General features: G+C 53.2%; 2 protein-coding genes and 1 pseudogene across 2 annotated transcripts in view; 1 reads left to right on the forward strand and 2 right to left on the reverse strand.

The window, feature by feature from the left end:
* Positions 1–4,776, forward strand: part of PRRX2 (paired related homeobox 2) — a 21,668-nt gene extending 16,892 nt beyond the window's left edge. Inside the window, exons 3-5 of the mRNA XM_089912656.1 lie at positions 2,083–2,270; positions 3,120–3,298; positions 4,292–4,776. Of these exons, the coding sequence (XP_089768782.1) occupies positions 2,083–2,270; positions 3,120–3,298; positions 4,292–4,427 (503 nt within the window). The 3' untranslated portion in view covers positions 4,428–4,776. The remainder of the gene's footprint in view (positions 1–2,082; positions 2,271–3,119; positions 3,299–4,291) is intronic.
* Positions 4,384–8,824, reverse strand: LOC149749061 (uncharacterized; annotated as a pseudogene).
* Positions 8,737–24,453, reverse strand: part of PTGES (prostaglandin E synthase) — a 19,472-nt gene continuing 3,755 nt past the window's right edge. The window contains exon 3 of the mRNA XM_022578480.2: positions 8,737–16,698. Within this exon, the coding sequence (XP_022434188.1) occupies positions 16,449–16,698 (250 nt within the window). The 3' untranslated portion in view covers positions 8,737–16,448. The remainder of the gene's footprint in view (positions 16,699–24,453) is intronic.

Raw genomic sequence — 24,453 nt, forward strand, 5'->3', positions numbered from 1 at the left:
AATGAACATTGGGGTGCGTGTGTCTTTCTGAATTACGGTTTTCTCTGGGTATAGGCCCAGTAGTGGGATTGCTGGGTCATATGGTAATTTTATTTTTAGTTTTTTAAGGAACCTCCATACTGTTCTCCATAGTGGCTGTATCAATTTACATTCCCACCAACAGTGCAAGAGGGTTCCCTTTTCTCCACACCCTCTCCAGCATTTGTTGTTTGTAGATGTTCTGATGATGCCCATTCTAACTGGTGTGGGGTGACACCTCATTGTAGTTTTGATTTGCATTTCTCTAATGATTAGGGATGTTGAGCAGCTTTTCATGTGCCTCTTGGTCATCTGTATGTCTTCTTTGGAGAGATGCCTATTTAGGTTTTCTGCCCATTTTTTGAGCTGCATGAGCTGTTTATATATTTTGGAGATTAATCCTTTGTCCGTTGATTCGTTTGCAAATATTTTCTCCCATTTGGAAACAACAAACAAGTCTTTTCGTCTTGTTTGTAGTTTCCTTTGCTTTGCAAAAGCTTTTAAGTTTCATTAGGTCCCATTTGTTTATTTTTGTTTTTATTTCCATTACTCTGGGAGGTGGATCAAAAAAGATCTTGCTGTGATTTATGTCAAAGAGTGTTCTTCCTATGTTTTCCTCTAAGAGTTTTATAGTGTCTGGTCTTACATTTAGGTCTTTAATCCATTTTGAGTTTATTTTTGTGTGTGGTGTTAGGGAGTGTTCTAATTTCATTCTTTTACACGTAGCTGTCTAGTTTTCCCAGCACCACTTATTGAAGAGACTGTCTTGTCTTCATTGTATATCCTTGCCTCCTTTGTCATAGATTAGTTGACCATAGGTGCGTGGGTTTACCTCTGGGCTTTCTATCCTGTTCCATTGATCTATATTTCTGTTTTTGTGTCAGTACCATATTGTCTTGATTATTGTAGCTTTGTATTGTAATCTGAAGTCAGGGAGTCTGATTCCTCCAGCTCCGTTTTTTTCCCTCAAGACTGCTTTGGCTATTCGGGGTCTATTGTGTCTCCGTACAAATTTTAAGGATCCAGATTTTTTAATGTTTGATTAAATATTCTTTTTTTTTTGAAGTATAGTTGATTTACAATGTTGTGCTAATTTCTGGTGCACAGCAAAGTGATTCAGTTAAATATATATATATATTTTTCCATTATTGTTTATTACAAGATATTGAATATAGTTCCCTGTGCTATATAGTAAGACCTTGCTATTTATCCATAAAATATACATTTTTTATTAAGGTACACCAGACCCTGAACTGGACAGGGTTGGTCCTAAGTGCTGGGTGAGTGCAGTGGAGGAGAGGGGATTCCATGTGGACTCAGGTGGTCAGGGAGGGCTCCTTGGAGGAGTGAACAATGAGCTAGACCCTGCAGGAGGAAGGGTCAGCAGTTCAGCCCTTGGGTAAAATTGAAATGTGGAAATAAATAGTAGCTGAACATCCCCCCTCCCTTCTCCCTCTGTAAATGGGGCATGAAGAGCACCTGTCTATAGGATTCCTGTGAGCATCCATTGACCTGTGGGTGCCTGCAGTGGACCCTTGGAACTGTGACTCTCACTGCTCATTTTTAATATATTAATATAATTCAACAACAAATACCCATGGAGGGTTTACCATGCCCCAGAGCCTGAGCTAGGAGCCGAGGACACGTAGATATCTCCAGCGGCCCCCCCCCCCACACACCAGGTCAGTTGTCCCTCATGGCGTGGGTGCTTGTCCCCGGGCTCCACAGGATGGGGACCTGGCTGCTTTTGTTCACCATTATGTCCCCAGGGCCCTAACCCTGTGCCTGCCACCCAGTAGGTACTCAGTAAATGTGTTGCAGAATGGTTGGATGGATGGATGGATGGATGGGTGAAGGAATGGATGAAGGAGTGAATTAAAGGGAGCTGCTCCTGTTCTCGGGCTGCACCATCCATCAGCAGAGGGAGACACAGGTAAAAGGTTCAGAGCACATCGCTGAGCTGGTGCCTGAGTCGTGATCATCTCGGCAGCTCCGGGCTGGGGGCCCTGCGGGCACTCACTGCGCGCTGTCCGCCGCCCCGCTGACCCTCGGGCCCCTCCGCAGGTGAGTGTCCCAGCCCCGGGCGCGGAGGCGCCGCCAAGCGGAAGAAGAAGCAGCGGCGGAACCGCACCACGTTCAACAGCAGCCAGCTGCAGGCGCTGGAGCGCGTGTTCGAGCGCACGCACTACCCCGACGCCTTCGTGCGGGAGGAGCTAGCCCGGCGCGTCAACCTCAGCGAGGCGCGTGTCCAGGTGAGTGCTGCCCATCCGTGGGCCCCCCGGGGGAGAGTGCAGCCACCACTCACCCAGGGTTAAGGAGTTGCCAAGGTGAGGTGTTTCAGAGCAGGACCATCTGAGGCCAGGAGGGCTGAGGTTCAAATCCAAGCCCTGCCACTGACCAGCTGTGTGACTTTGAGCAAGTTACTCAGCCTCTCTGTGCCTTAGGTACCTCCCTGTAAAATGAGGATCACGTGGGTCTGTTTTATAGGGTTCTTACGAGAATGAAAGAAGTTGATATCTTTGTAGCTTAGAGCAGTGCCTGGCACATGGGATTTGGATAAATAAAAGTCGTTTTAAAGTGTTCAGTGCTGGGCTTCCCTGGTGGCACAGTGGTTGAGAGTCCGCCTGCCGATGCAGGGGACACGGGTTCGTGCCCCGGTCCGGGAAAATCCCACATGCCGCGGAGCAGCTGGGCCCGTGAGCCATGGCCACTGAGCCTGCGCGTCCGGAGCCTGTGCTCCGCAACGGGAAAGGCCACAACACTGAGAGGCCCGAGTACGACAAAAAAAAAAAAAAAAAAGTGTTCAGTGCTTGTTCCGTGCCAGTCCTGAGCTGAGTGCCCAGCATGCACCTCTCGCATTACAACCTCACAGCAGCTAAATGCTCATCTATTCATTCTTTCATTCATCCACTTGCACATTCTCCAACACATACTTACCCAGCGGCAGGCACCATTTATCACCCCCATTTTACAGATGAGAAAATTGAGGCTCAGAGAGGTGAAGCTGCCAGTGCAGGGTGGGTGGCAGAACAGGCACATACTAGGTGCAAAAGGACTTGGGTCCCCTCAGCAGCCCGCTCACCCCTCCTTCCTGCCCCCAGGTCTGGTTTCAGAACCGCCGGGCCAAGTTCCGCCGAAACGAGCGGGCCATGCTGGCCAACCGCTCAGCCTCGCTGCTCAAGTCCTACAGCCAGGAAGCCGCCATCGAGCAGCCTGTGGCTCCCCGGCCCACTGCCCTGAGCCCCGATTATCTCTCCTGGACGGCTTCATCCCCCTACAGGTGAGAGCGGGAACCCTTTTGGGTCGGGAGGGCGCGAGCAACCAGGGGACCCCGTGGGGTGTTTTAGGGGCCCAGACTCCTTTGAGGATCTGAAGAGAGCTGGGAAAGTTGCCCAGGTGCCCCGTGGACCTGGGGGGCACCAAGGGGTATGTGGGCAAGCGTGTGAGCGTGTGGAGGGGCGAGAAAATGAGGCCTGTTTGGAAGAAGTGGAGAACCCACATCATCCTGAGGGAGCTGAAAACCTGCAGATTCCTAGGCTGGCACAAGCGCCCCAGCACCCTTCGTCAACCATCCCGGAGAGAGGCCGGGGGGCCGAGGGAGTGGTTCCCTGTCCCAGGGGCCTGGCTGGGCCCCAGAGTCAAAGTCTGGGGCAGTTTTGTCCCGGTCAAAGCTGGGGAAAGGTGGCAGGGCAGGAAGGGAGAGGAAGGAGGTGCTGGCAAGTTGGGTTTCTGCACCCCACAACTCCAGGGAGTACCATCCACCCCTGAGTCTGTGCGAGCAGCTCTGCTAGAGCCATGGTCTCATGAGAGGCAAGAGCCGGTGGGTCGTGGGATCTGAGTCCTAGTGATGCCCACGCTAGCCTCACAGCTCTCCCAGCTCCCCCCCTGCCATGCTCTTACCTGGGGCGGGAGAACCTCCAAGAGGCCTCCTTCCATAGAGGTGTGCGTTCATCCCAGCCTCATCCTGCTGTGTGCCAGGCCTAGGGCAGGCGCTAGGGGTGAACAGGAGCTTCCGCTCTCAGGAAGCTCCTGGTCCAGCGAGGAAGGACCACAAGCCTACGGGGGCGGCTCCATGTCCTAGGGCTGACTGTGGGCACTTCTGCCTCTTCCCCCCAGTCTTGTAGCCCCAGGGGAAGGCTTCCCAGCCGAGTGAGCTGAGGAGGGGAGGCAGGAGGACCAGAGGCTGGGGTCCAAGACTGGCCGCCAGAGGTGGCCAGCCCCCGGCGGTCTTCCAGCCACAGCAATATGTCCTTGTGTCTTATGTCACCCCCAGCACGGTGCCGCCATACAGCCCAGGAGGCTCAGGCCCTGCGACCCCGGGGGTCAACATGGCCAACAGCATCGCCAGCCTCCGTCTCAAGGCCAAGGAGTTCAGCCTGCATCATAGCCAGGTGCCCACGGTGAACTGACAGCCAGCCCCGCCAGGACCCCGCTGCCTCCCTGGCTGCCTCCCCGCTGCCTCCCTGGGCAGGCTGGGTGGGCTCTCCTGGCCCCTCTCTTCAGCCCGGACTTCTGAGCCCAAGAGGCTGCTGAGATGCCCAGAGCCTGGCTCAGCCCTTCATCCACGGCCGCTGGAGACTGCGGCCCCTGACCCTGGAGGTGTTGGGCTGGAAGGTTGGAGCAGCGGCTCACCAAGGACCTCACTTACTTTGTGTATTAAAGCCAAAAAGCTGTTGTCTTTAAGAAATAAAAAAAAAAATTTTAAGCCCCAAAAGACTGCGGGAGGGCGGACAAGGGCAGCAAACCAATGAAGGGACGGCCTTTTGGGGCCAGCTGCCCTCGTCTGTGTGCCTCTTTCTGCAGGAAGTCCTCCATCACCCTGTAGAGCCCCAGGGGTGGGGAGCCGGGTAGGAAGACAGAGACCTGCCCTGGAACCCCTGACACCCGGGTGTTTGGGAGAAACCCCGATGTGTGACCCTGGCCAGGACCCGAACCGTCTCTGTGCAGGGAGTGTCTCCCCTGCCCGATGGCAGGAGCAGAGGGTGTGTGGAGGCAGACGCTAGAATTAAATCCCTTGCTGCTGGGCATGCAGAAGCTGGGGGTCCCCTGGGCATTTGACTGTGGGGGACCCGGGCAGATGGCCCAGAATGTCGGGGTGCAGAGTGGAGGACCCAGGTGGGCTCACAGGACAGGCGGGTGGTCCTAACAGACAGGGCCACCAGAGACCTTCTTCCAAGTCCTCCAACCTACCGTTTCAGAGATGGTCACTGGGGGTGACAGAGGACACATGTGCCACCAGCACTGACATCACTTATGAGGAGTGTGCAGAAAACTGGGGGGTGAGGGGAATGGTCTGAAGCCAGCCCTCTCCACCTGGCCCCGTGCCATGCCTGCTGATGGGCGCACCCTCCAGGGAAGTTAAGAGATAATTTCTGGGAATTCCCTGGTGATCCATCCGGTGGTTAGGACTCGCTGCTTTCACTGCCAGGGCCCGGATTCCATCCCTGGTTGGGGAACTAATATCCCAAAAGCCATGCGGCCGGAAAAAATAAAATATAATAAAGCGATCATTTCTGCAACCAGCCCCCAGGAAGTAAGACAACACTTCCTGACCCCCAGAGGGCGCAAAGATGCTAGGCCCCTCCGGCGGGGTGGCCCTCACAGTGACACAGCCATCACACCTCTGGACTCCATGGATGGACCCCGTTTCTCTAGTCTGCCCCACCCACACCACATCAAAGCCCCCCCAAAGGGCCAGTGTCCCCCCCCACCAGCCACAGGCTGCATCTTCTAGGTGACCTTGAATAGGTCAAAGCCATGTGACAATCCTAACGCGAGGGATGGTCCCCATTTTTGTTTTAGAAGGTGTAACTAACCCCTGAGTGAGGTGAGGACCCTCCCCATCTCCCCCAATTTACCCCCAGAGATTCTTCCCCATCCTCCATCGGGAATTCCACCATGAAAACACAGTTCTGGGCTTCCCTGGTGGTGCAGTGGTTAAGAATCCACCCGCCAATGCAGGGGACACGGGTTTGAGCCCTGGTCCAGGAAGATCCCACATGCCGCGGAGCAACTAAGCCCGTGTGCCACAACCACTGAGCATGTGCTCTAGAGCCCGCGAGCCACAACTACTGAGCCCGTGTGCTGCAACTTCTGAAGCCCGCGCACCTAGAGCCCGCGCCCCGCAACAAGAGAAGCCACCGCAATGAGAAGCCCACGCACCGCAACGAAGAGTAGCCCCGGCTCGCCGCAACTAGAGAAAGCCCGCGTGCAGCAACGAAGACCCAATGCAGCCAATAAACAAATAAATAAGAAAACAAAACAAACAAGAAAACACGGTTCTTGTGGGGTGAGCTTTGTCCCCTTCAGATGGGCCAACAGGCCCTGGGGACCATCGCCATGTGACTTCCCTGTGGCTGGGCAGTTGGGACTCTGGTCCTTGGGGTGGGGGGGAATGATGAGGTGAGGCACAGGCTCCAGCTGAAGGCGTGGGGAGGGGGCATTCTGCTGATATGTGGAGCTGGCTCTGCCGGCCTGACTACGGCGGCCAGAGCAAAGGGTTGGCCTGTGCCCTGTACTGTGTGTGTGTATGGCGGGGGAAGGGGGAAGGTGGGTACAGCCAGAGCTGTGTTTTCTTGCTCAGTTTGGCCTCTGCCTTGGGTAAGTGATTTCTGGGCTTCTATTTGCCATTCATTCACTGAACAAATATTATGAAATACTATATGTGTGCAGGGCCCTACACTGGGCCCTGAGGAGAAAGCAGAGAATTGACATGGGGTCCCTGGCTTCAGAGGCCACACCAAGCCCAAGGAGCCCCAAACCTAGTCTAAGGCATCCAGGCAGGCTTCCTGGAGGAAGTGTCCTGGAAGGATGAAGAGTCCACCAGACAAAGAGGGGAGCGAGAACAGTGTTTCTGGCTAAGGGAACAGCATGTGTAAAGGCCCTGGGGTAGGCCAGAAGCTGCCTCTTTGGGCCAGTGGGGACAGTTCTGGGCCTGGATCTCCTGCAGGATGAAGATGGAGAGAAGCAGGGACAGCTCACGTGGGGCTTGTGTGGCCAGATCTAAAGTCTGGATGTCAGGACTTCCCTGGCGGTCCAGTGGTTGGGACTCTGTGCTTCCACTGCAGGGGACATGGGTTCTATCCCTGGTCGGGGAACTAAGATTCCACATGCTGCATGGCACAGCCAAAAAAATTGTTTTTTAAATTAAAAAATAAAGTTTGGATGTCACCCTGGCAGTGAGGAGCCATGGAGGGGATTTGCTTGGTGGAGGGACCCGCCCCTTGGACCCTGTTGGAAGCAGAGAGACCCCTGCAGAGGCTGGGCTGGATGTCCAGGCAGGAGAAGTGGCAGCCTAGACCAGATGGGGACAGAGTGGGCAATCTGGGAGGTGTCCCAGACACAGCAGGGACAGGGGTTGATGACTAGGTGTTGGGCTGGGGAACAAGGGGTTGCCCAGGGGGCCAGGACTTGGCTTAAGCACGTGGATGCCTGGGAGGAAGAGACCCTGGCAATAGGACCCACCTGGTAGAGGGGTTGGGAAGATGCTGGCCTGCCCTTCCACCCAGACAAGCACTGGGGCCGTCCTGGTCTGAGCAGGGTCCTCCCTCACAAGGAGCTGACACCCACCCCAAGGATTTGCACCAGCGAAGGGCCGGCCCACAGGGCCCAGAGCTGTGCCCTCACGGGCAGCCAGGAAGAGCGGCCTTTTTGTGAGCACGTGGACGAGCCCAGCCAGGCCCTGGGCAGTGCCCCAGAACCCAGATGGAGGTGCATCTGGTCTTTCTATTTTCAGTCCAGAGGGAGGGGCCATGAAGCATCGCCAGGTTGGGGCTGCCTGCAGCAGAGATGGGGTCACACTGGCCGGGGGCTCCCACTAGGGCCTGGAAGGTGGGTCCCAAGAACACCAGCTTCAGAAAAAGCCATGGGCCCGCTTCCCATAGAGGCGCTGGCCCCGCCATCGGGCCACAAGGATGTCAATGTCACTTCCTCTCAAGCGCTCAAGAAAAAACAGACTGGCCTAATCATTTACACATGCTGCTCTGGGGAGCTGAGGGGGGGGCCACAGCGGCCCTCCTTGTGAAAGAAAATATATTCCAACATTGCTGTCACGACTGTAGCCCTAATTGCAGGGCTGTGTAGGCAGCTTCCTGGGCACCCGTCCCGGGATATAATTTTCCATGAGGATAAGGTACCCGAGGCCCCGTCCCGGGCTGGGAGAACTTGGAATCCTTCTCCCTCTGATTCTCTTTCCCCTTTTGGCCAAGCAACCATGCGACAGGGCACTGATCTGCTTCTGTTTTTTTGTTTGAAATAAAGAAACTTGAGTCAAGAGAAAGAGAGAGAAATTGAAGGAAAGGCAGTCTGGCTCTTGCAAAACCCAAAACCTGAGAAATTAAGACCAGAGTTTTACCTTGGGCAAGGTACTTCTCCGGGCCTCAGTTTTCTCCTCTGTAACATGGGGTGATAACAGAAGCCACCTCACAGGGTTATTGGCAGAGTTACCCTCCATAAATGAGCGCTGTGGTGTATACGCTGGAAAAACACAGAGCGAGCGGTGGAGTTTAGGGAATTCAAAATACTCCCTGTTCTGGGGTGAAATTGCACATTCCCTCCTCAGAGAACCTGGCTCCTCCCCTTGTCCCTTCCAAGCCCACACTCCTTGGGCACCAGCTGGGGACCAAAGCTCATGCACCTCTGCTGCCTGCCACTGGAGGGCGCTGTGGGGTCCCCGCCCGGCACAGAGCTGGGAGAACAAGGGCCCTCTCCCACACAGATCGCCAGAGACGGCCGCAGGTTCCTGACCCAAAGACAAAGAAACAAGCAAATCCCAAATCACCAGCAGGGGTCACAGCATAAAAATCAGCACAAGCCTTTTGGGAAATGTACCAACAGCCACGAAAACGTTGCATGCTTTCACGCAGTAATTCTACCTCTAAGCCACACTTCAAAAAATAATCCACAGTGGGGTGGGGGGTGGAAGCAACGTGTGCCAAGATGGATGTTTATCATATATTTTCATAGATGCAGTGTAAAAATTCTGGGAAGACCCAAAGCAAGTTGTAAATACTTTAAATTTGATAATGGCTCACAATCCGCTTGTCTCTATGTTTTCTGTAATGAGACTAATAACCTCCTAGGGAAGCAGAACAAGCAGGCCCATGTGATCATCTCAACTACATGAGAAGCTCTTTGAAATGAAAAAAACGTGCTTTCTTCCCTTTTATGTCCCCCTTGGTGCCTCAGTCAGAGCTGGACTTGTCTTTTCCATACCTCTTGGTAAGTGAGTCCCCCATCCAAAGCTCTCCTCTCTGCTCCTGTTATCCCACCATTAGTCCTTCAGGTCTTGAAGCTTTGTGGTCGTCAGGAATTCCCTTCTCTATTGCAAGTGCTGGAAAGAGCATGTTTGAGAACTTCTTAAGCTCTTAGTTCACACCTTAGAAGAAGTGGGAATGGATCAAGCTTGGGATATAAGGAGTCAGGAGTGGGCACCTTGAAACTGGAAGGTGCACTTGATAAAGTGGTGTGGATGACATAATTCTAAGATGGTCCCATGATTCCCCCCCCCCCCAGGGAGACATGCACTTTGTAATCCCCTCTCCTTGGGTAGGGGTGGAACCTCTGACTTGCTTCTAACCAATAGAATATGGTGAAGATGAAGGGATTTAGCAGATGTGATTAAGGTCCCTAATCAGTGGACTTTGACTAATCCGAAGGGAGATTATCCTTGGTGGGCCTAACTTAACCAGGTGAAACCTTTAAAAGAGAGTCCAGGTCTTCCCTGAAAGAGATCCGGAGCAGAGAGATGCATTCCCACCAGCCTTGAGAAACAAACAGCTGTGCTGTGACCTGCCTGTGGAGGAGGTGGCCCCCAGCAGCCAAGGGCCTCATTCTTACCGCCACAAGGAACCCAATCCTGCCTGCAATCTGAATGAGCTCAGAATAGGATACTGAGCTCCAGATGAGACATCAGCTGAGGACTCCTTGACTGCAGCCTGTGAGACCCTGAGCAGAGAACCCAGTTAAGCTGTGCCCAGACTCCTGACCTATAGAAACCGTAAGACCATAAATAGGTGTTGTTTTCTCTCTTTCTTTTTTTCTCTTTTGGCTGCACCGAGCAGCTTGCAGGATCTTAGTTCCCTGACCAGGAAACCAGGGATGGAACCCATGCCACCTGATGTGGAAGCACAGAGTCCTAACCACTGGACCACCAGGGAATTCCCTGGGTGTTGTTTTCCGCTGCTATGTTCGTGGCAACTTGTTACCCAGCGTAGAAAACCAATGCAGATGGAGATGGAGCTTGGAAGTCCTCTTGAGCTTGGCCTCCCTCTTGCGCACAGCACACCCAAAGAACCTCGGGACCCATGACAGAGGAGACTTGACGCCTCTGCTCAAATTTTCTGCCATCTTATCACTTTCCAGGCCATTCTGCATAAGCCAACAGATTAGTTGCCCTAAAACACAGCTTTGGGACTTCCATGGTGGCGCTGTGGCTAAGAATCTGCCTGTCAATGCAGGGGACACAGGTTCGAGCCCTGGTCTGGGAAGATCCCACATGCTGCGGAGCAACTAAGCCAGTGCGCCACAACTACTGAGCCTGCGCTCTAGAGCCCGTGAGCCACAACTACTGAGCCTGTGTGCCACAGCTACTGAAGCCCATGTGCCTAGAGCCCGTGCTCTGCAACAAGAAAAGCCACTGCAATGAGAAGCCCGCGCACCGCGACGAAGAGCGGCCCCCTCTCGCCACAACTAGAGAAAGCCCGTGCGCAGCAACGAAGGCCCAAGGCAGCCAAAAATAAAAACAAATTAAAAAACAAACAAAAAAAACACAGCCTTGATCATGTCCCTCTCCTGCCTAAAGCCTTCTGGGGCTCCCCAAGGCCCTCCCAACAAAGTACCATCACCCAGGCCAGGTGTTTGAGGTCCTAGCATCCACCCCTTAAACCCGCCTTGTCCCCTACTCCAGATTATTCAGACAATCCTGACAACTCAGTCCCCTCCTCCTACTGTCCCCCTGCAGCAACATCCTGCCCACCCAGTCCCACTCTGCCAGTGAAAATGTATTCCCCAGAGGGTTACAATGTAGTGTCAACTTTTTTAAAAAAGAAAGTTAAATTCTAGACAGAAGATGCATTGGCATGTCTGGGGAGATGTGTGTTGCTTGAAAAAGAATAATTCAACGTTGTAATTTTATATTTGGAAAATGAAAAGAAAAACCCTATTATTTTCATAATTCAAACTTTAAAAAGTGAAGCTACTCAACATGTTCTTGGCGGGCACACATACCAAGAGAAGCAACCACTGTCTCATGAGTGGCCACACGGCAGGATCCCCAGGGAGGAGAGGTAATATATAAAATATAAATATTATATATTTAATAGGCATAGATATATACATATTACGTATATTGCATATAATTTGTATGTGTATTTAATATGCATAGTTTAAAAATCTGGAAAGTCATAAACCATAGCGTGAACAGTTGTTTTCTCAGGAATGTGGGATTGTGGGTGGTCTCTATTCTTTATATACACACTTGTAAATTTCCCTACTTGGGTTCTAAAAATTGACAAAACTTTTTAGAGCTCTATCCAAATTGGAACCATCTTTTTGGAAAACAGTATATTACCACAAGTCTTAAAAACAGGCATGCCTTTTGGACCAGTGATTTTACTTCTAGTAACGTACCTGAAAGTAATAGATCTGCACTGAGATTTATGTACAAAGGTGCCCATGAAAGCATTGCTTGCGCTGATGCAGACTGGGAAATTAATTATCCAACAATAAGGGCAGATTAAATAAACGATGAGGGTACCCGGGATGATGGAGTGCCAGGGAGCTGTTAAAATTCATGGTATTGACCATCAAAAGCCCTGGGAGGAAGGGCAGATGTATTATTAGGGAAAATCTCAAGTGATGATAAAAGGGCCAGGCTGTGAGACCCTGAGCACAGATGCCACCCACATCTGTGACACACCGACGACATCTCCCCAAAGACTCGATCCATATTTTTTGTTGTGGAATTCCATCCTGGATAGAAACAGTTCGGAATCCCTATCTCTACACTATGTGTACACACACACTCATACATTTTACACATCATTCATTCACTTAATAGAAACGCCTTAGAAGCCAGGTGCTCTTCCAAGACCTGGGGACACAGGCATGGCAAGAATAACACAGACCCAAATCCCTGTCCCTCTGGAGTGCACATTCTAGAGGGAGAGATGGAGAGTGAAGAAGGTGCGGGAAGATGGCACGGTGAAGAAGGTGCGGGAAGATGGCACAGGGCCTTGCCAGCCTCGACTGGGTAGGGGGAAGCCACCGGAGGACTGGCACACAGAAGCCTCTGGCCCTGGGTGGGGAGTAGACGGTGGGGACCAAGGGTGGATGGTGGATGCAGGTATCCAGTTGGGAGCTGTTGCAATGACCTGGAGCGTGACCAGGACAACTGCATGGTGAGAATACAGGAAGCTTTTATTTTCTTCTTTGAGCTTTTCTATAGTTTCTAAACCTCTGATAGTGACCATTACTTGTGGGTACCTGTAATTAACAGTTTAAAATCTCATCCACCTTTCAGCTTCCAACTCAAAGGATGCCTCTCCAGGGAATCCTGCCTGGGTTCCCAGCCACCCGGACACACACCCCTGTTCTGTGACTGCCCAAGGCCCAGCGCACCTGGAATAAGAAGGGGTCCATCTTTCCGCCCTAGCCAGCCTGGAAGCCCATTCCTGAGGCCAATGGCCTCCCAGGGACACACACAGAAACCCCAGGAGCCCTTAATTCTGTGGGAATTAAGGGGGTCCCCAGGTTCTGTCCCCGCCTCCAGGACTAAAACCAGGCCCCTTTGTCCTCTCATCTTTGCCTGTTCCTCCAAGTCTGTCACATACCAGGGAGGCTCTTGGAAGCCTGGAGACAAGGAATCCATTAAACGAGGGAGCCCCAGTGGTTCCCCAGAGGGGCCCTCATAGGAGACTGGGGAGCCCAGGTGGACAGGGCACACCAGCCATCACCTGTCTTGGCCTTCCTCCTTAGAAGTGTGTGTACTTAGGACTTCCCTGATGGTGCAGTGGTTAAGAATCCACCTGCCAATGCAGTGGACAGGGGTTCGAGCCCTGGTCCGGGAAGATCCCACGTGCTGTGGAGCAACTAACCCCGTGCGCCACAGCTACTGAGCCTGTGCTCTAGAGCCCACGCGCCACAACTACTGAGCCCGCGTGCCACAACTACCGAAGCCCGCGCACCTAGAGCCCGTGCTCCGCAAAAAGAGAAGCCACCGCAATGAGAAGCCCGCGCACCACAACAAAGAATAGCTCCCACTCGCCGCAACTAGAGAAAGCCCGCGTGTAGCAACGAAGACCCCACGCAGCCAAAAATAAAGTTTATTTAAAAAAAAAAAAAAAAGAAGTGTGTGTACCCGGGTGGGGGTGAAAGGTTCTATAGCATTAGGGCCAAACTGGCAACATTTTGAGGAGAGGGCCCCTAACTCACAGACCAGGGCCCTGACCCTGGGGTCTGTGTGATACCCCAGGCTGGCTCTGGGCTTTCCTGATCACTCAGAGCCCAGAAGAAGTTGCCCCCAGCCACCAGGCTCCAGTCAGGGGCAGCTCCGGTTTCCCAAGCCTGGGCTGGGCCTCAAAGTCCTTGCCTGCCCCCAGGGCTGTGGTTCCGGAGCCCCCAGGCTGCTGCTCAGCACTGCCCTGCCCCCCAGCACTACCCACACTTCGCACCACCCACAGCCCAGGGTCAGGAGGAGGCAGCCCAAGAGGGCGCCCCGCATCTGGATGGGGTGCGATCGAGGCGAAGTCAGAGGAACTCACCGGCGCCCAGGATGGCCTGGGGCGGGGTGTGGGTGGGGCTTCTGGCCAGGCCAGCCCACCCGCATCGTCTCACCTGCTGTGCTCACTTTGCCGCTGCCCAAGAAAGGGGCGCTGTGGCTCAGCCCCAGGGGCAGCTGCTCCGGGAAGCGGCCCCCAGCCCTTCCCCATCCTGGAGGGTTCCGGGTCTACCCTGGAAACATCGCCCGGCTCCTGCCAGCTGCCCCTCCCTGCCGTCAGGCTGCGCCTGCGTCTTCCCGGCCCCTCCAGAAACTGGAGGGACAGCTGGGCACTGTCTGCGTCAGTTTGGGAACAAGAGCCAGTGCCCAGCTGTCAACCTCACCATGCTGCCTTCCATGTGGCTTCTCGGAAGTCCTCTTGGGACACAGACCCACGTCACTAACCCCTCGCCCACTTCTCCTCACCCTGGCTCTGAACCCACCCCACAAGGCCCCAAGGCCTTGAATGAGCCCCTTTCCGCCCACCCCCCCCTCCCACACGCCCCCCGCCACTTCCCAGGCACAAGACCCCAGGGGGCTGAGCTCTGCTCATCTTTCCTCAGCTGGATTGGACACGCCCCCAAAGCCGCTCTGACTTACGCCCATGGCAGGCGAGCTGTCACGTCCCCTAGGAAGCCCCTCCCCAGCAGGGGTTAGAGGCCCTCCCTGTGCTCCCACTGCCCACCCCCCCTTAGGGCACTGAGTACTTGGAGTTGTCACTGTCTGATGTCCTGCCGTCCCCCGACCCTGTTTGCGGCTCAGCATCTGAGGGGTCCCGGGGGCCGGGGCAGGGAGTGAATGATGGGCCAGTGCACAAGGGGCTGCTGTCTCTGCAGTTCCGAGGAGCTGCCCCCTCCCTCGGTCCCAGGGTCACATGGTCCCTGTGGGTATCGGATGCCCTCCTCACCCGGGTCTGAGCTGGGCACTTTGCCCTCTCAGTCCCTCCTTCCCTGGTCCGGGAAGAGCCCACGGTCCGGGAAGGGAAAGTATTAAAACGCAAGCACACATCCTGGGTCTACTCCTCTTTTATCGCATCCCAGCTCAGGGATGTTGGGCAAGTTACAGCTCCTTCCTGAGCCTTACTTTCCTCATCAAAAAGCAGAAATACCTCCTTCCTGGGGTGGAGGATCAAGTGGAAAAAAAATTGTGAACACCGTGCTCAGCCAATGCTTAGCAAACAGCAGACACTGAACACAGGGACATGCGCTTTCTGTTTCCAGATGTGCAGCTGCCGCCCCAGAACAGAGGCTCATCTCACCACCAGGAAGCAATGCTACCCATCCCACCTCCTAGCACAGCCGGGCAGGGGGGCCGACTCGGATTTCTAGTGAGGCCTGGGGAACCCTGGGTCCCCAGTGAGGCCCCCACTAGGCAGACCCATCAGTCCGCGGGGGCAGAAGCTCGGGGGCTGCAGGGCTGTGAGAGGAGGCCATGCCCAGGTGCGAGGGGGGCTTCCCTAGATCCTGGAGGAAAGGGGCAGCGCTGGGGAGGGGGTCTGGGGAAAGGCAGGACCGCACAATGGTTAGAGCAGTTTGGGGGAGCCAGACAGGCGGGGTTCAGAGCTGATCCCACACTGCAGGGAGTCCACCTTGAGCCTCGGTTTCCTCATGTGTAAAAATGGGCTTGACTGACCATCTTACTGGCCCACGGCAGGAGGCGGGAGGGTGTCTCCCAGCAGCCTGCTTGCTTTCTGCATGATTCAGCACCCTCGTCTGGGTGGCTTTGTGTGTTTGCCAGAGACTGTGTCTTGTCAGTTTCGCCCCAGACACAGACCCGCAAGAGTGTCGGGCGAGCCGGATCCCCAGCCAGCCTGGGCGGTGGTGGATGCCAGGAACCAGCCGCCAGGGGGCCAAGCTGGTCAGACACTTCATTAATGACTAAAGCCACATGCTCTTAACAGCAAGAGTCCAGGAGAGACACATGATTCCCAGCAGGGATGCACATTAGCGGTTTTCAAGCCTCGCAAATACCGAAGGAGTCAAAATTTCCTTTTAGCGGTTGGTCCTTCAAAGCCCGTTGTCCTTGAATGACAGCCCTTCGGAGCAACTAAAGCCTCGGGAAGAGAAGGCCGACCCTACTGTGGGCCCTTCCCATCGGCACCTGTGCCAAAGACAGAAGGATGCAGCAAAGGAATGCGGCACAGGGAAGCGTCAACAGGGCACAAAGGAGCACAACCCTTCTCCCACCGGGGGAGAAACTCCCAGCCTGCCGGTCCTGGGCCCTCCCCTAGAGGGAACTGGCAGTGGGCCCCAGGACCGGCCATTGCTGGGCTCACAGGAACTTTCTAAAAATGCAGATGCTCAGATGCTCAGGCTCCCCTCTAGAGCAGCTAAATCAGCATCTCTGGGGTGCAGGTGAGAAGTCCTTATTTATTACAGCCCTGGATTCAGAGGGTCGTTAGGTTCAGAAACCTGAACTGAGTCTCTGCTCACCCTTCCCAGACTTGGGGAGGAAGAGGGAGGGATACTTTTCATGCTCTGTTCTTTAAGTGGAAGGATTTTCTATCAGTCGTGACAACCAGTCTCTAAACAGTTCCAATCGGTGGCTTCACCCAGGAATCCAGCTGGTTGCCAGGATACCAGGTCCCGGGGCCTATCACAATCTCAGAGGGGCACCTGGTCTCCCGGTGGCTCGTGGCCAGGGGTCTGGCGGCCGAGGAAGTGTCAGCGGCTGGTCACAGGTGGCGAGCTGCTTCCCAGACGATCTGCAGGGCCATGGAGGCGCAGGGAAGCTGGGCCAGGGTGTAGGCCAGAGAGCGGGTGGGCGCCCGCAGCTTCCCCAGGTAGGCCACGGTGTGCACCATGCGGCCCAGGAAGACGACCAGGAAGTGCACCCAGGCAACGAAGGGGTCAGGCCCCAAGAAGGAGTAGACGAAGCCCAGGAACAGGAAGGGGTAGATGGTCTCCATGTCATTCCGGTGGGCTCTAGGAAGGCAAGGGGGTGCAGTCAGCCAGGAGTCGGCTTTGAGAATGTCCTGGAAGCTGAGACCCTCTGCCCCGAAAGGCCCCACACCCCTGGGGACCATCTCGGGGGTGCCAGACTCACGTCCGTCATGGCCAAGACAAGGAGATACCCCAGAGGCAGGGGCGACGGTGACTCCAAGCTTGTGCCGGTGAGCAGCTCAGAAAGTGAACCCTGTTAGCAGACCGGGAGCCACGAAGGGCTGCTGGTTGGTTTTCTTACCAACCCCAGGGCTCGCCAAGACGCAGCCCCTGCCATGGTCTCCCCTATCTTCCCCTCTGGCCTTGGACACCAGGCAGGAACAGTGGGGCTCAGTGGGGTTGAGTGAAAGCTGGGGTGGAGCCTAGGTCTGCCTCCAGCCCCTGCTCTTTTATTTATTTTTTTTAAATTTTGGCCACGCCGCGCAGCTTGCAGGATCTCAGTTCCCTGACCAGGAATTGAACCCGGGCCACAGTAGTGAAAGCACCAAGTCTTAACCACTAGACCGCCAGGAAGCTCCCCAGCCCGTGCTCTTTACCACCAAGGCAGGGCTTTTCTGAGGCCGTCCTCCTTCCAAATGCAGTTTCCTGGGCCCTCCCCAGCGGGATGGGCTGAGAACATGCATCTGAAATCCACGCCTGGCTCTGTCTTCTTCTGCCCCTAAATCTAAGCAAACCCTTCCTCTTCTCAGGGATAATAAGGACAACTTGCACTCACTGGAGCCAGCCAATCGCCGGACAGCGGCGAAGCTCTGTTTCATCCGCCCTATCCTGTTTCTTCCTTTGTTTAAAATATCAAGTGTGTGAGTATATGTGGTGGGGGGGAGGGGCGGCTGTGTATAACCCTGCCATAAAAAAATGACCGACAAAGAAAACTCATCCACTTCTGCTCAGAGTTGGTTCACATCTTCCATGATTCCTACTAATGGGCAGCTTCCTCTGTGGAGGGTGGGGAGGTCAAGTCCCATAAATTAGACACTGAGCAAATGACCAAAGCCAGAGATGGCATGTTGGAAGCGCAAATAAACAGGAACGCGGTGCCTGGGCTGTGACCTCCCCCAAGGACAGGCCACGTGTGTGAGGCACGGGCACGCTTCTAGAACTGAAGCCCCTTCTCCAAGCCTTCCAGCTGGAGTGCATTTCACCAACGCTGCACTAACGGGCCAAGCCCAGCCCAGCAGCCCCTGTGTGGGGACCTGCCGCGGAGTCCTCCTCTTCCCTGCCACTTGCAAGGACCTCAGGCAAGGGCCAGGGTATGTGGACGCTAGGAATTGGGCAGGGCAGAGGGGAGAAGCACTCAGCAACCCAGGGCTGAGAGGGGTCTCTGTGGCATGACTAGGGTGGGTGTAGTCAGGGAAGGAGACGTTGTACTGAAGCCTGAATGATGAGGGGCCATCTGTGCAGGGGAAGAACTCTCCAGGGAGAAGCATGGGCATGTGCAAAGGCCCTGAGGTGGGAATGAGCATTGCGTGTTCAAGGCTCAGAAAAGTGACCCAAGTGGCTGAAGTGTGGCACGTAAGAGGGAGGGAGACAGGATAAGAGGGGGAGAGGGGGCTCATGAAGCAGGGTAAGGGGTCTGGAATTCAATCTGAGTGTACAAAAGCTCCCATAAACCCAGCAGGGCCTGGATCTTAGGTCAAACTCAGGACACAGCAGTTGGTGTCTCTGTCCCCGTATCCTGGAGCCAACATGAGTCTTCCTTCTCCTTTATTCCCAAAGCTTGACCTTGGGACACAGCCCCAGGGAAAGCAAGTCTACAGCAGGGCAGGTCTCACCAGCTGGGGGAAATACTGCTGGATGCCCATGTGAGAGAAGCAGGCCGTGGCCGGATCTTGGCTACAGCGATGAAGAGGGGGAAGCTGAGGACTGGGGCCATTTCAATTCCTCGATCGAGCAAGTCCCTTACCTTACTGGGGAAGAGGCAGCAACTGTTGCTCTAAAATCATGCTATTTATCCCCATGCTATGGAGATACATCTGTGTACACCAACATCCCCTAACATGCTATGAGACAGACACCTTGGAAAACCTATTTTACGTTAAGTCAGGGTGTCCTAGAAGGTGGTCTTCCTCCCACAGGTTGACTCGTGAGATGGTACCAGCTGGGAGTATTTTTGTCATGTTGTATATTTCTCGGCAAGTTTCAGGAAAAGCGTAACTAGGGCCTGAAACCCATTCAATGAGACACTTCTCCTTAAAGTATGTATTTATATTCTAAGAGTGAGTCACTTTTTAGAAAGCTGTTAAGAGGATCGTCGGCCAAACCCCACAGCACAGGTGAGGGAAAGAAGTCGGGGGACACCAGGCAGAGAAGAGGAATAAATATGGGAGGGGCAGCCCTCCCTCCAGGCTCCAGCAACTGGGACTAGAGGATTCAGAGGTCACCCTTGAGGGAGGAGAGGTGGCTGGGAGCTGAGAAAGCCCCTCAGCCCCTGGGGTGCCCAGTCCCCACGGAAACTGCCACGGGGCCCCCACGAAGCCACAAGTGGTGCCGAGGACAGGCGTGATGCCAAGAAAACTCACTCCTCTCCTCCCCGCCACCCCTACCCCAGCATCCGAATTGAGAGACATGGAGGGAGTCACGTACCAGAGAGATGCTTGGGCAAAATGTGTCATTCCACTAATGACCAGTTTTTTAAGGTAAAAACCACTCAGAGCAAATTCCCGCTAGACTGGACTTGCATGACTCCCTGCAGCATCAGGCCTGCCTCTCCCGTGAACAGACACTGCAACACCGGCTGCCTTTTATTGCATCAGATGACAGGACTGCGGAGAGAGCCCTACAGTTCCCCCCAGGCCTCCTGGGCAGGGACAGCTGCTGGCAGCCCCGCTAGCTCTCTCCTCTTCCCTCCCCAGGCTCTCCATCTGCACAGGTGATTTCCTTGAATTCAGGTTTGATATGAGGTGAAGCCTGCTTAGTTTTAAAGGCAGGTTATAAAATAGAGTTAAACCGCCTTCTTGAAAGGAGAGCAGAGCCCATATCGATGGCCTGGGCTCAGCGGCAGCTCAGCCGTCAGGAGCGATGCGGCCTTGGCAAACCCGCTTCCTCCTCTATAGATGCCAGTACCGCCCTTGGAAGCCTATCGGGAGGCAGAGTGGGTTGGTTCCTATAAAGTGCTTAGAACATTGCCTGGCACGGAGTAGTTTTGCCCCAACTTAGCTGCCATCTTCTTTGTCATTGTCACCATCACCACCAGCCCTGTCCCGGACATGATTGCTAAAGCTAATTTCAGCTCTTGGTTTTGCCAGAATCCCAGCACCCTCAGACGCCCAGGCCATATTAATAAACATTTTACGGTGCGAGGCTAGCAGCCTCGCACCTCCCCAAGGGTGCTCGTTAGACCCCCGGCCTCGGGCAAGTCTCTGTCTCTGGACCTCTGTTCACCATCCACAAAATAATGTGTTTGGTTGGGGTCTTAAAGGACTTCTAGGGCTGAGATTGTGTGACCCAATCTCCTGACAAACCAGTTCACTCAGATTAAGTCTCCGCACCACGCTCCAAATAATCAGAAATATCTCAGAGTTTGGGTCAAGTGTTTGTCTTCCTTCCTCGGGACCACGCAGAGACACACGCCCCCACCGGCCCCAATGAAGTTGCATATTCACATAAACTCAGAATCTGGCCCAAACCTACATTGCCGGGAGACTTCAACAGGAATCACTAAAAGGACGTGGCTGGGTTTCATCATTTTCCTTGAAACCTGGTTCCTGACGCTCTCCCAGAGCTGGTCTCACATTTGGGCTCCAGCCTGTGCAAATCTGCAAGGCAGATCTGTGCTCCAAGAACTGAGACCAAAGTGCTTTCCTGTTTGTGCAGAAGGCGGCCCTGGTTGCACTAAAACCTCTGGTCTAATATTTAACTCACTTTTGCTTCCAGGGCGTCTCCTGTCAGGTTCCAGCCAGTTCTCCGGTAGCGGATGGCAGGATGTGTGATTCTCTGCACCCTCGAGGTTCCATGATGTTATGTAAAGTCAGCAGGAGCCCTGGGGCCCCAGGAACCCCCAGGTCCGGCATAGTAAGCCCCAGTAAATGACAGTACATGGAAGGTCACCAACAACACTCACCAAATGAATATGACATTATTAGCTAAGAGGTGCTCAAAGGGTGCTGAATTGGGCACTATTTATGAGAGCCAGGTTATGCAAGCAACCTAAATGCCCATCGACAGACGAATGGATAAAGAAGATGTGGTACATATATACAATGGAATATTACTCAGCCATAAAAAGGAATGAAATTGGGTCATTTGTAGAGACGTGGATGGATCTAGAGACTGTCATACAGAGTGAAGTAAGTCAGAAAGAGAAAAACAAATATCGTGTATTAACGCATATATGTGGAACCTAGAAAAATGGTACAGATGAACCGGTTGGCAAGGCAGAAATAGAGACACAGATGTAGAGAACAAACGTATGGACACCAGGGTGGAAAGCGGCGGGGGGGTGGGGGGGGTGGATGAATTGGGTGATAGAGATTGACATGTATACACTAATATGTATAAAATGGATAACTAACAAGAACCTGCTGTATAAAAAATAAATAAAATAGGGCTTCCCTTGTGGCGCAGTGGTCGAGAGTCTGCCTGCCGATGCAGGGGACGCAGGTTCGTGCACTGGTCCGGGAGGATCCCACATGCCGCGGAGCGGCTGGGCCCGTGAGCCATGGCCGCTGAGCCTGCGCGTCTGGAGCCTGTGCTCCGCAATGGGAGAGGCCACAACAGTGAGAGGCCCGCATACCGCAAAAAAATAATAATAATAAAAAATAAATAAATAAAATTCAGGGACTTCCCTGGTGGCAGAGTGGTTAAGAATCTGCCTGCCAATGCGGGGGCACAGGTTTGAGCCCTGGTCCGAGAAGATCCCACATGCTGCGGAGCAGCTAAGCCTGTGCGCCACAACTATTGAGCCTGCGCGCCTAGAGCCCATGCTCCGCAACAAGAGAAGCCACCGCAATGAGAAGCCCATGCACCGCATCGAAGAGTAGCCCCCTCTTGCTGCAACTAGAGAAAGCCCGCGCGCAGCAATGAAGACCCAACGCAGCCATAAATAAATAAATAGATAGATAGATAGAATCCGCCTGCCAATGCAGGGGACACAGGTTCGAGCCCTGGTCCAGGAAGATTCCACATGCCGCGGAGCAGCTAAGCCCGCGCGCCACAACTACTGAAGCCCGCGTGCCTAAAGCTCGTGCTCCGCCACAAGAGAAGCCACTGCAATGAGAAGCGCGCGCACTGCAAGGAAGAGTAGCGCCCGCTCACCGCAACTAGAGAAAGCCCGCACGCAGCAACGAGGACCCAACACAGCCAAAAATAATAATAATAATAAATTAATTAATTTAAAAAATAAAAGTGTTGAATTGGGGAATTCCCTGGTGGTCCAGTGGTTAAGACTGGGGTGTTTTCACTGCTGGGGGGCCCGGTTTTGATCCCTGGTTGGGGAACTAAGATCCCACAAGTTATGCGGTACAGCCAAAAAAAAAAAAAAAGTGCTGAATTGAATTTCAGCTACTTGAGTATGAGCACTGTAGATGACGTGTCCTTTTGTTCAGAAATGAAAATTGTGTTGGGTGGGTGGAGACATCGTGGCACCACACGGGTCTGTGGTCTCTCCCTGGCATGGTTGCAGCCAATAAAAACAGTGTTCATGACCCTATGTAACCACCCCTGTGCCACAAGTAACACAAGTTTTGCTACACAGACCTCTCACCCCTTGGGAGAAGCCAAGCACTCCTCTGGGTGGCTGCTCTGAGCTGGCTTGGCAACCGGCTGCCCCTGCTACTCATCACACCCTTCTCCACTGCCCAGGAGAGTCACGCCAACCGGGTGGCATGAGGGTCACCGGTATGGATTCGTGTATGGGTGAGGCTTTTGTTCACCAAGCACCACAAGTGCTTAGCGCGGTAGCTAGCGCATGGTCAGTGCTCGTGGAATGTTGAATGAACGGATAGATGGATGGATGGATGGACCTCGTATGAAGGACTATATACTGTAGTTACATTAGAAAGGATGAAATAGCAATGAATTTCACTTTCTACATTACACATTTCTGTAATTTTTAAAAACCACAAGTACATGTTATTTTCAATGGCCAAGAAAAATAAAAGAATCTCTATTATTTATACCACTTGCTCCCACCCATTTCTGCCGGTGATTCATGGGAATGCGACAAGAACTAGGTGAGGGCTTGTGTCTGTCTCACTCCTGTCCAGCTACCCATCCTCCCCACACCCATCCCACGCCTGCTGACAACCCCCATCCCCTGGGAGTGCTTCCTCCTGGCTCTCCAGCCCATTGGTGTAAAACTGCAGAGAGGAAACTGCTAAAATACCCACCACTGAGACTGGCTACGTGAAATTAACCTTTAGTCTCTGATGGAATCTTACACAGCCTTTATTTATTTATGTATTTATGGCCCCACATGTGGCTTGTGGATCTCAGTTCCCTGATGAGGGATTGAACCTGGGCCACGTCAGTGAAAGCGCTGAGTCCCAGGCACTGCACCGCCAGGGAACTCCCTCTGCATCCCTTTTGTAAGAATCACTTTTCGAGTAGTATTTACTGACATGGAAAGTGCTCATGAAATAATTAACTGAAAAAAAATCAGAACGCCCAGTTGGGTGTACCATGCACACCTAGTGTTATGAAAAATATTTAGACGACAAAGAGGAGATAGATGAACATGTTAACAGTGACAAGAATTGTGAGTGGTTTTCCCCTTTTTGCTCTATGTATTTTCAGTATTAACCAAATTGTTTGCAATGAATAGTTCTGAGTTTTATAATAAGAAAAATTGCTTTAGATTGACTGGGGGATGCTAAGCATATGAAAAACTGTTCAACTTCACTCAGAAATGCGAAGTAGGGAATTCCCTGGCAGTCCAGTGGTTTGGACTCCGTGCTCTCACTGCTGAGGGCCTGAGTTCGATCCCTGGTCAGGGAACTAAAATCCCATAAGGTGCACAGCACAGCCAAAAAAAAAAAAAAAAGAGAGAAATGCAAAGTAAAATTGAAATGTGATGTACATTTTCACCCATCATGTTGGCAAGGATCCACCCAAAAGTGGATACAGAGTTAGCAGGGTCGGAGACACATCTCACACACCAGTTGTGGGACTAGATTTGTGTACCATTTGACAGTATTTCTTACCATTTGATTGCAGCCTGCAGTTTTGCTCACACTGACGCACAAAGGAAAATGAAAGAAGTTTCGATGCACTCTGCTCATAACACAGAAAGACTTAGAACAGCCTAAATGCCATCGGAGGGTAAGTGGTTGGATCAGCTACAGACCATCTATTTAACAGAGAATTGGTGTAAATACTACAGTGCCGGTGAAATGAACGAGGCCCCTCTATGGGCTGATATGAAACAATTTCTGTTATGTGAAAAAAGGACAGTATAAATCAGTGGGTAAAGAGTGATCCTTTGGGGGTAAAAAGGAAAAAGCATAGCGTGTGTGTAGTGAATGCAGGAAAAGTGTCTCGGAGAAGCTGCATAAGACATTGGTAACAGCACTGGCCCCTGGTGAGCAGATCTGGGCAGGACCTGCAGGTCAGAGGTGGGAGAGAGACTGAAATTGCACTGAATATCCTTTTCTAACTTTGTCATCCTGAGCCACGAGCACATATTACTTTTCCACGAGTAACTAGAACTTAAAGTAATGAATAAATGAAAACAGTCTAAGAGGATCTGGAAGGCAGAAGACCTAGGCCCCCTGGGCATCCTCCAAGCCGCCGTGTTCAGAA

Source organism: Delphinapterus leucas, chromosome 6 (assembly GCF_059928025.1).
Source record: "Delphinapterus leucas isolate spDelLeu-1000000601 "Yukka" chromosome 6, BTC_Dleu_Yukka2, whole genome shotgun sequence".
NCBI classification, from domain to species: domain Eukaryota; kingdom Metazoa; phylum Chordata; class Mammalia; order Artiodactyla; family Monodontidae; genus Delphinapterus; species Delphinapterus leucas.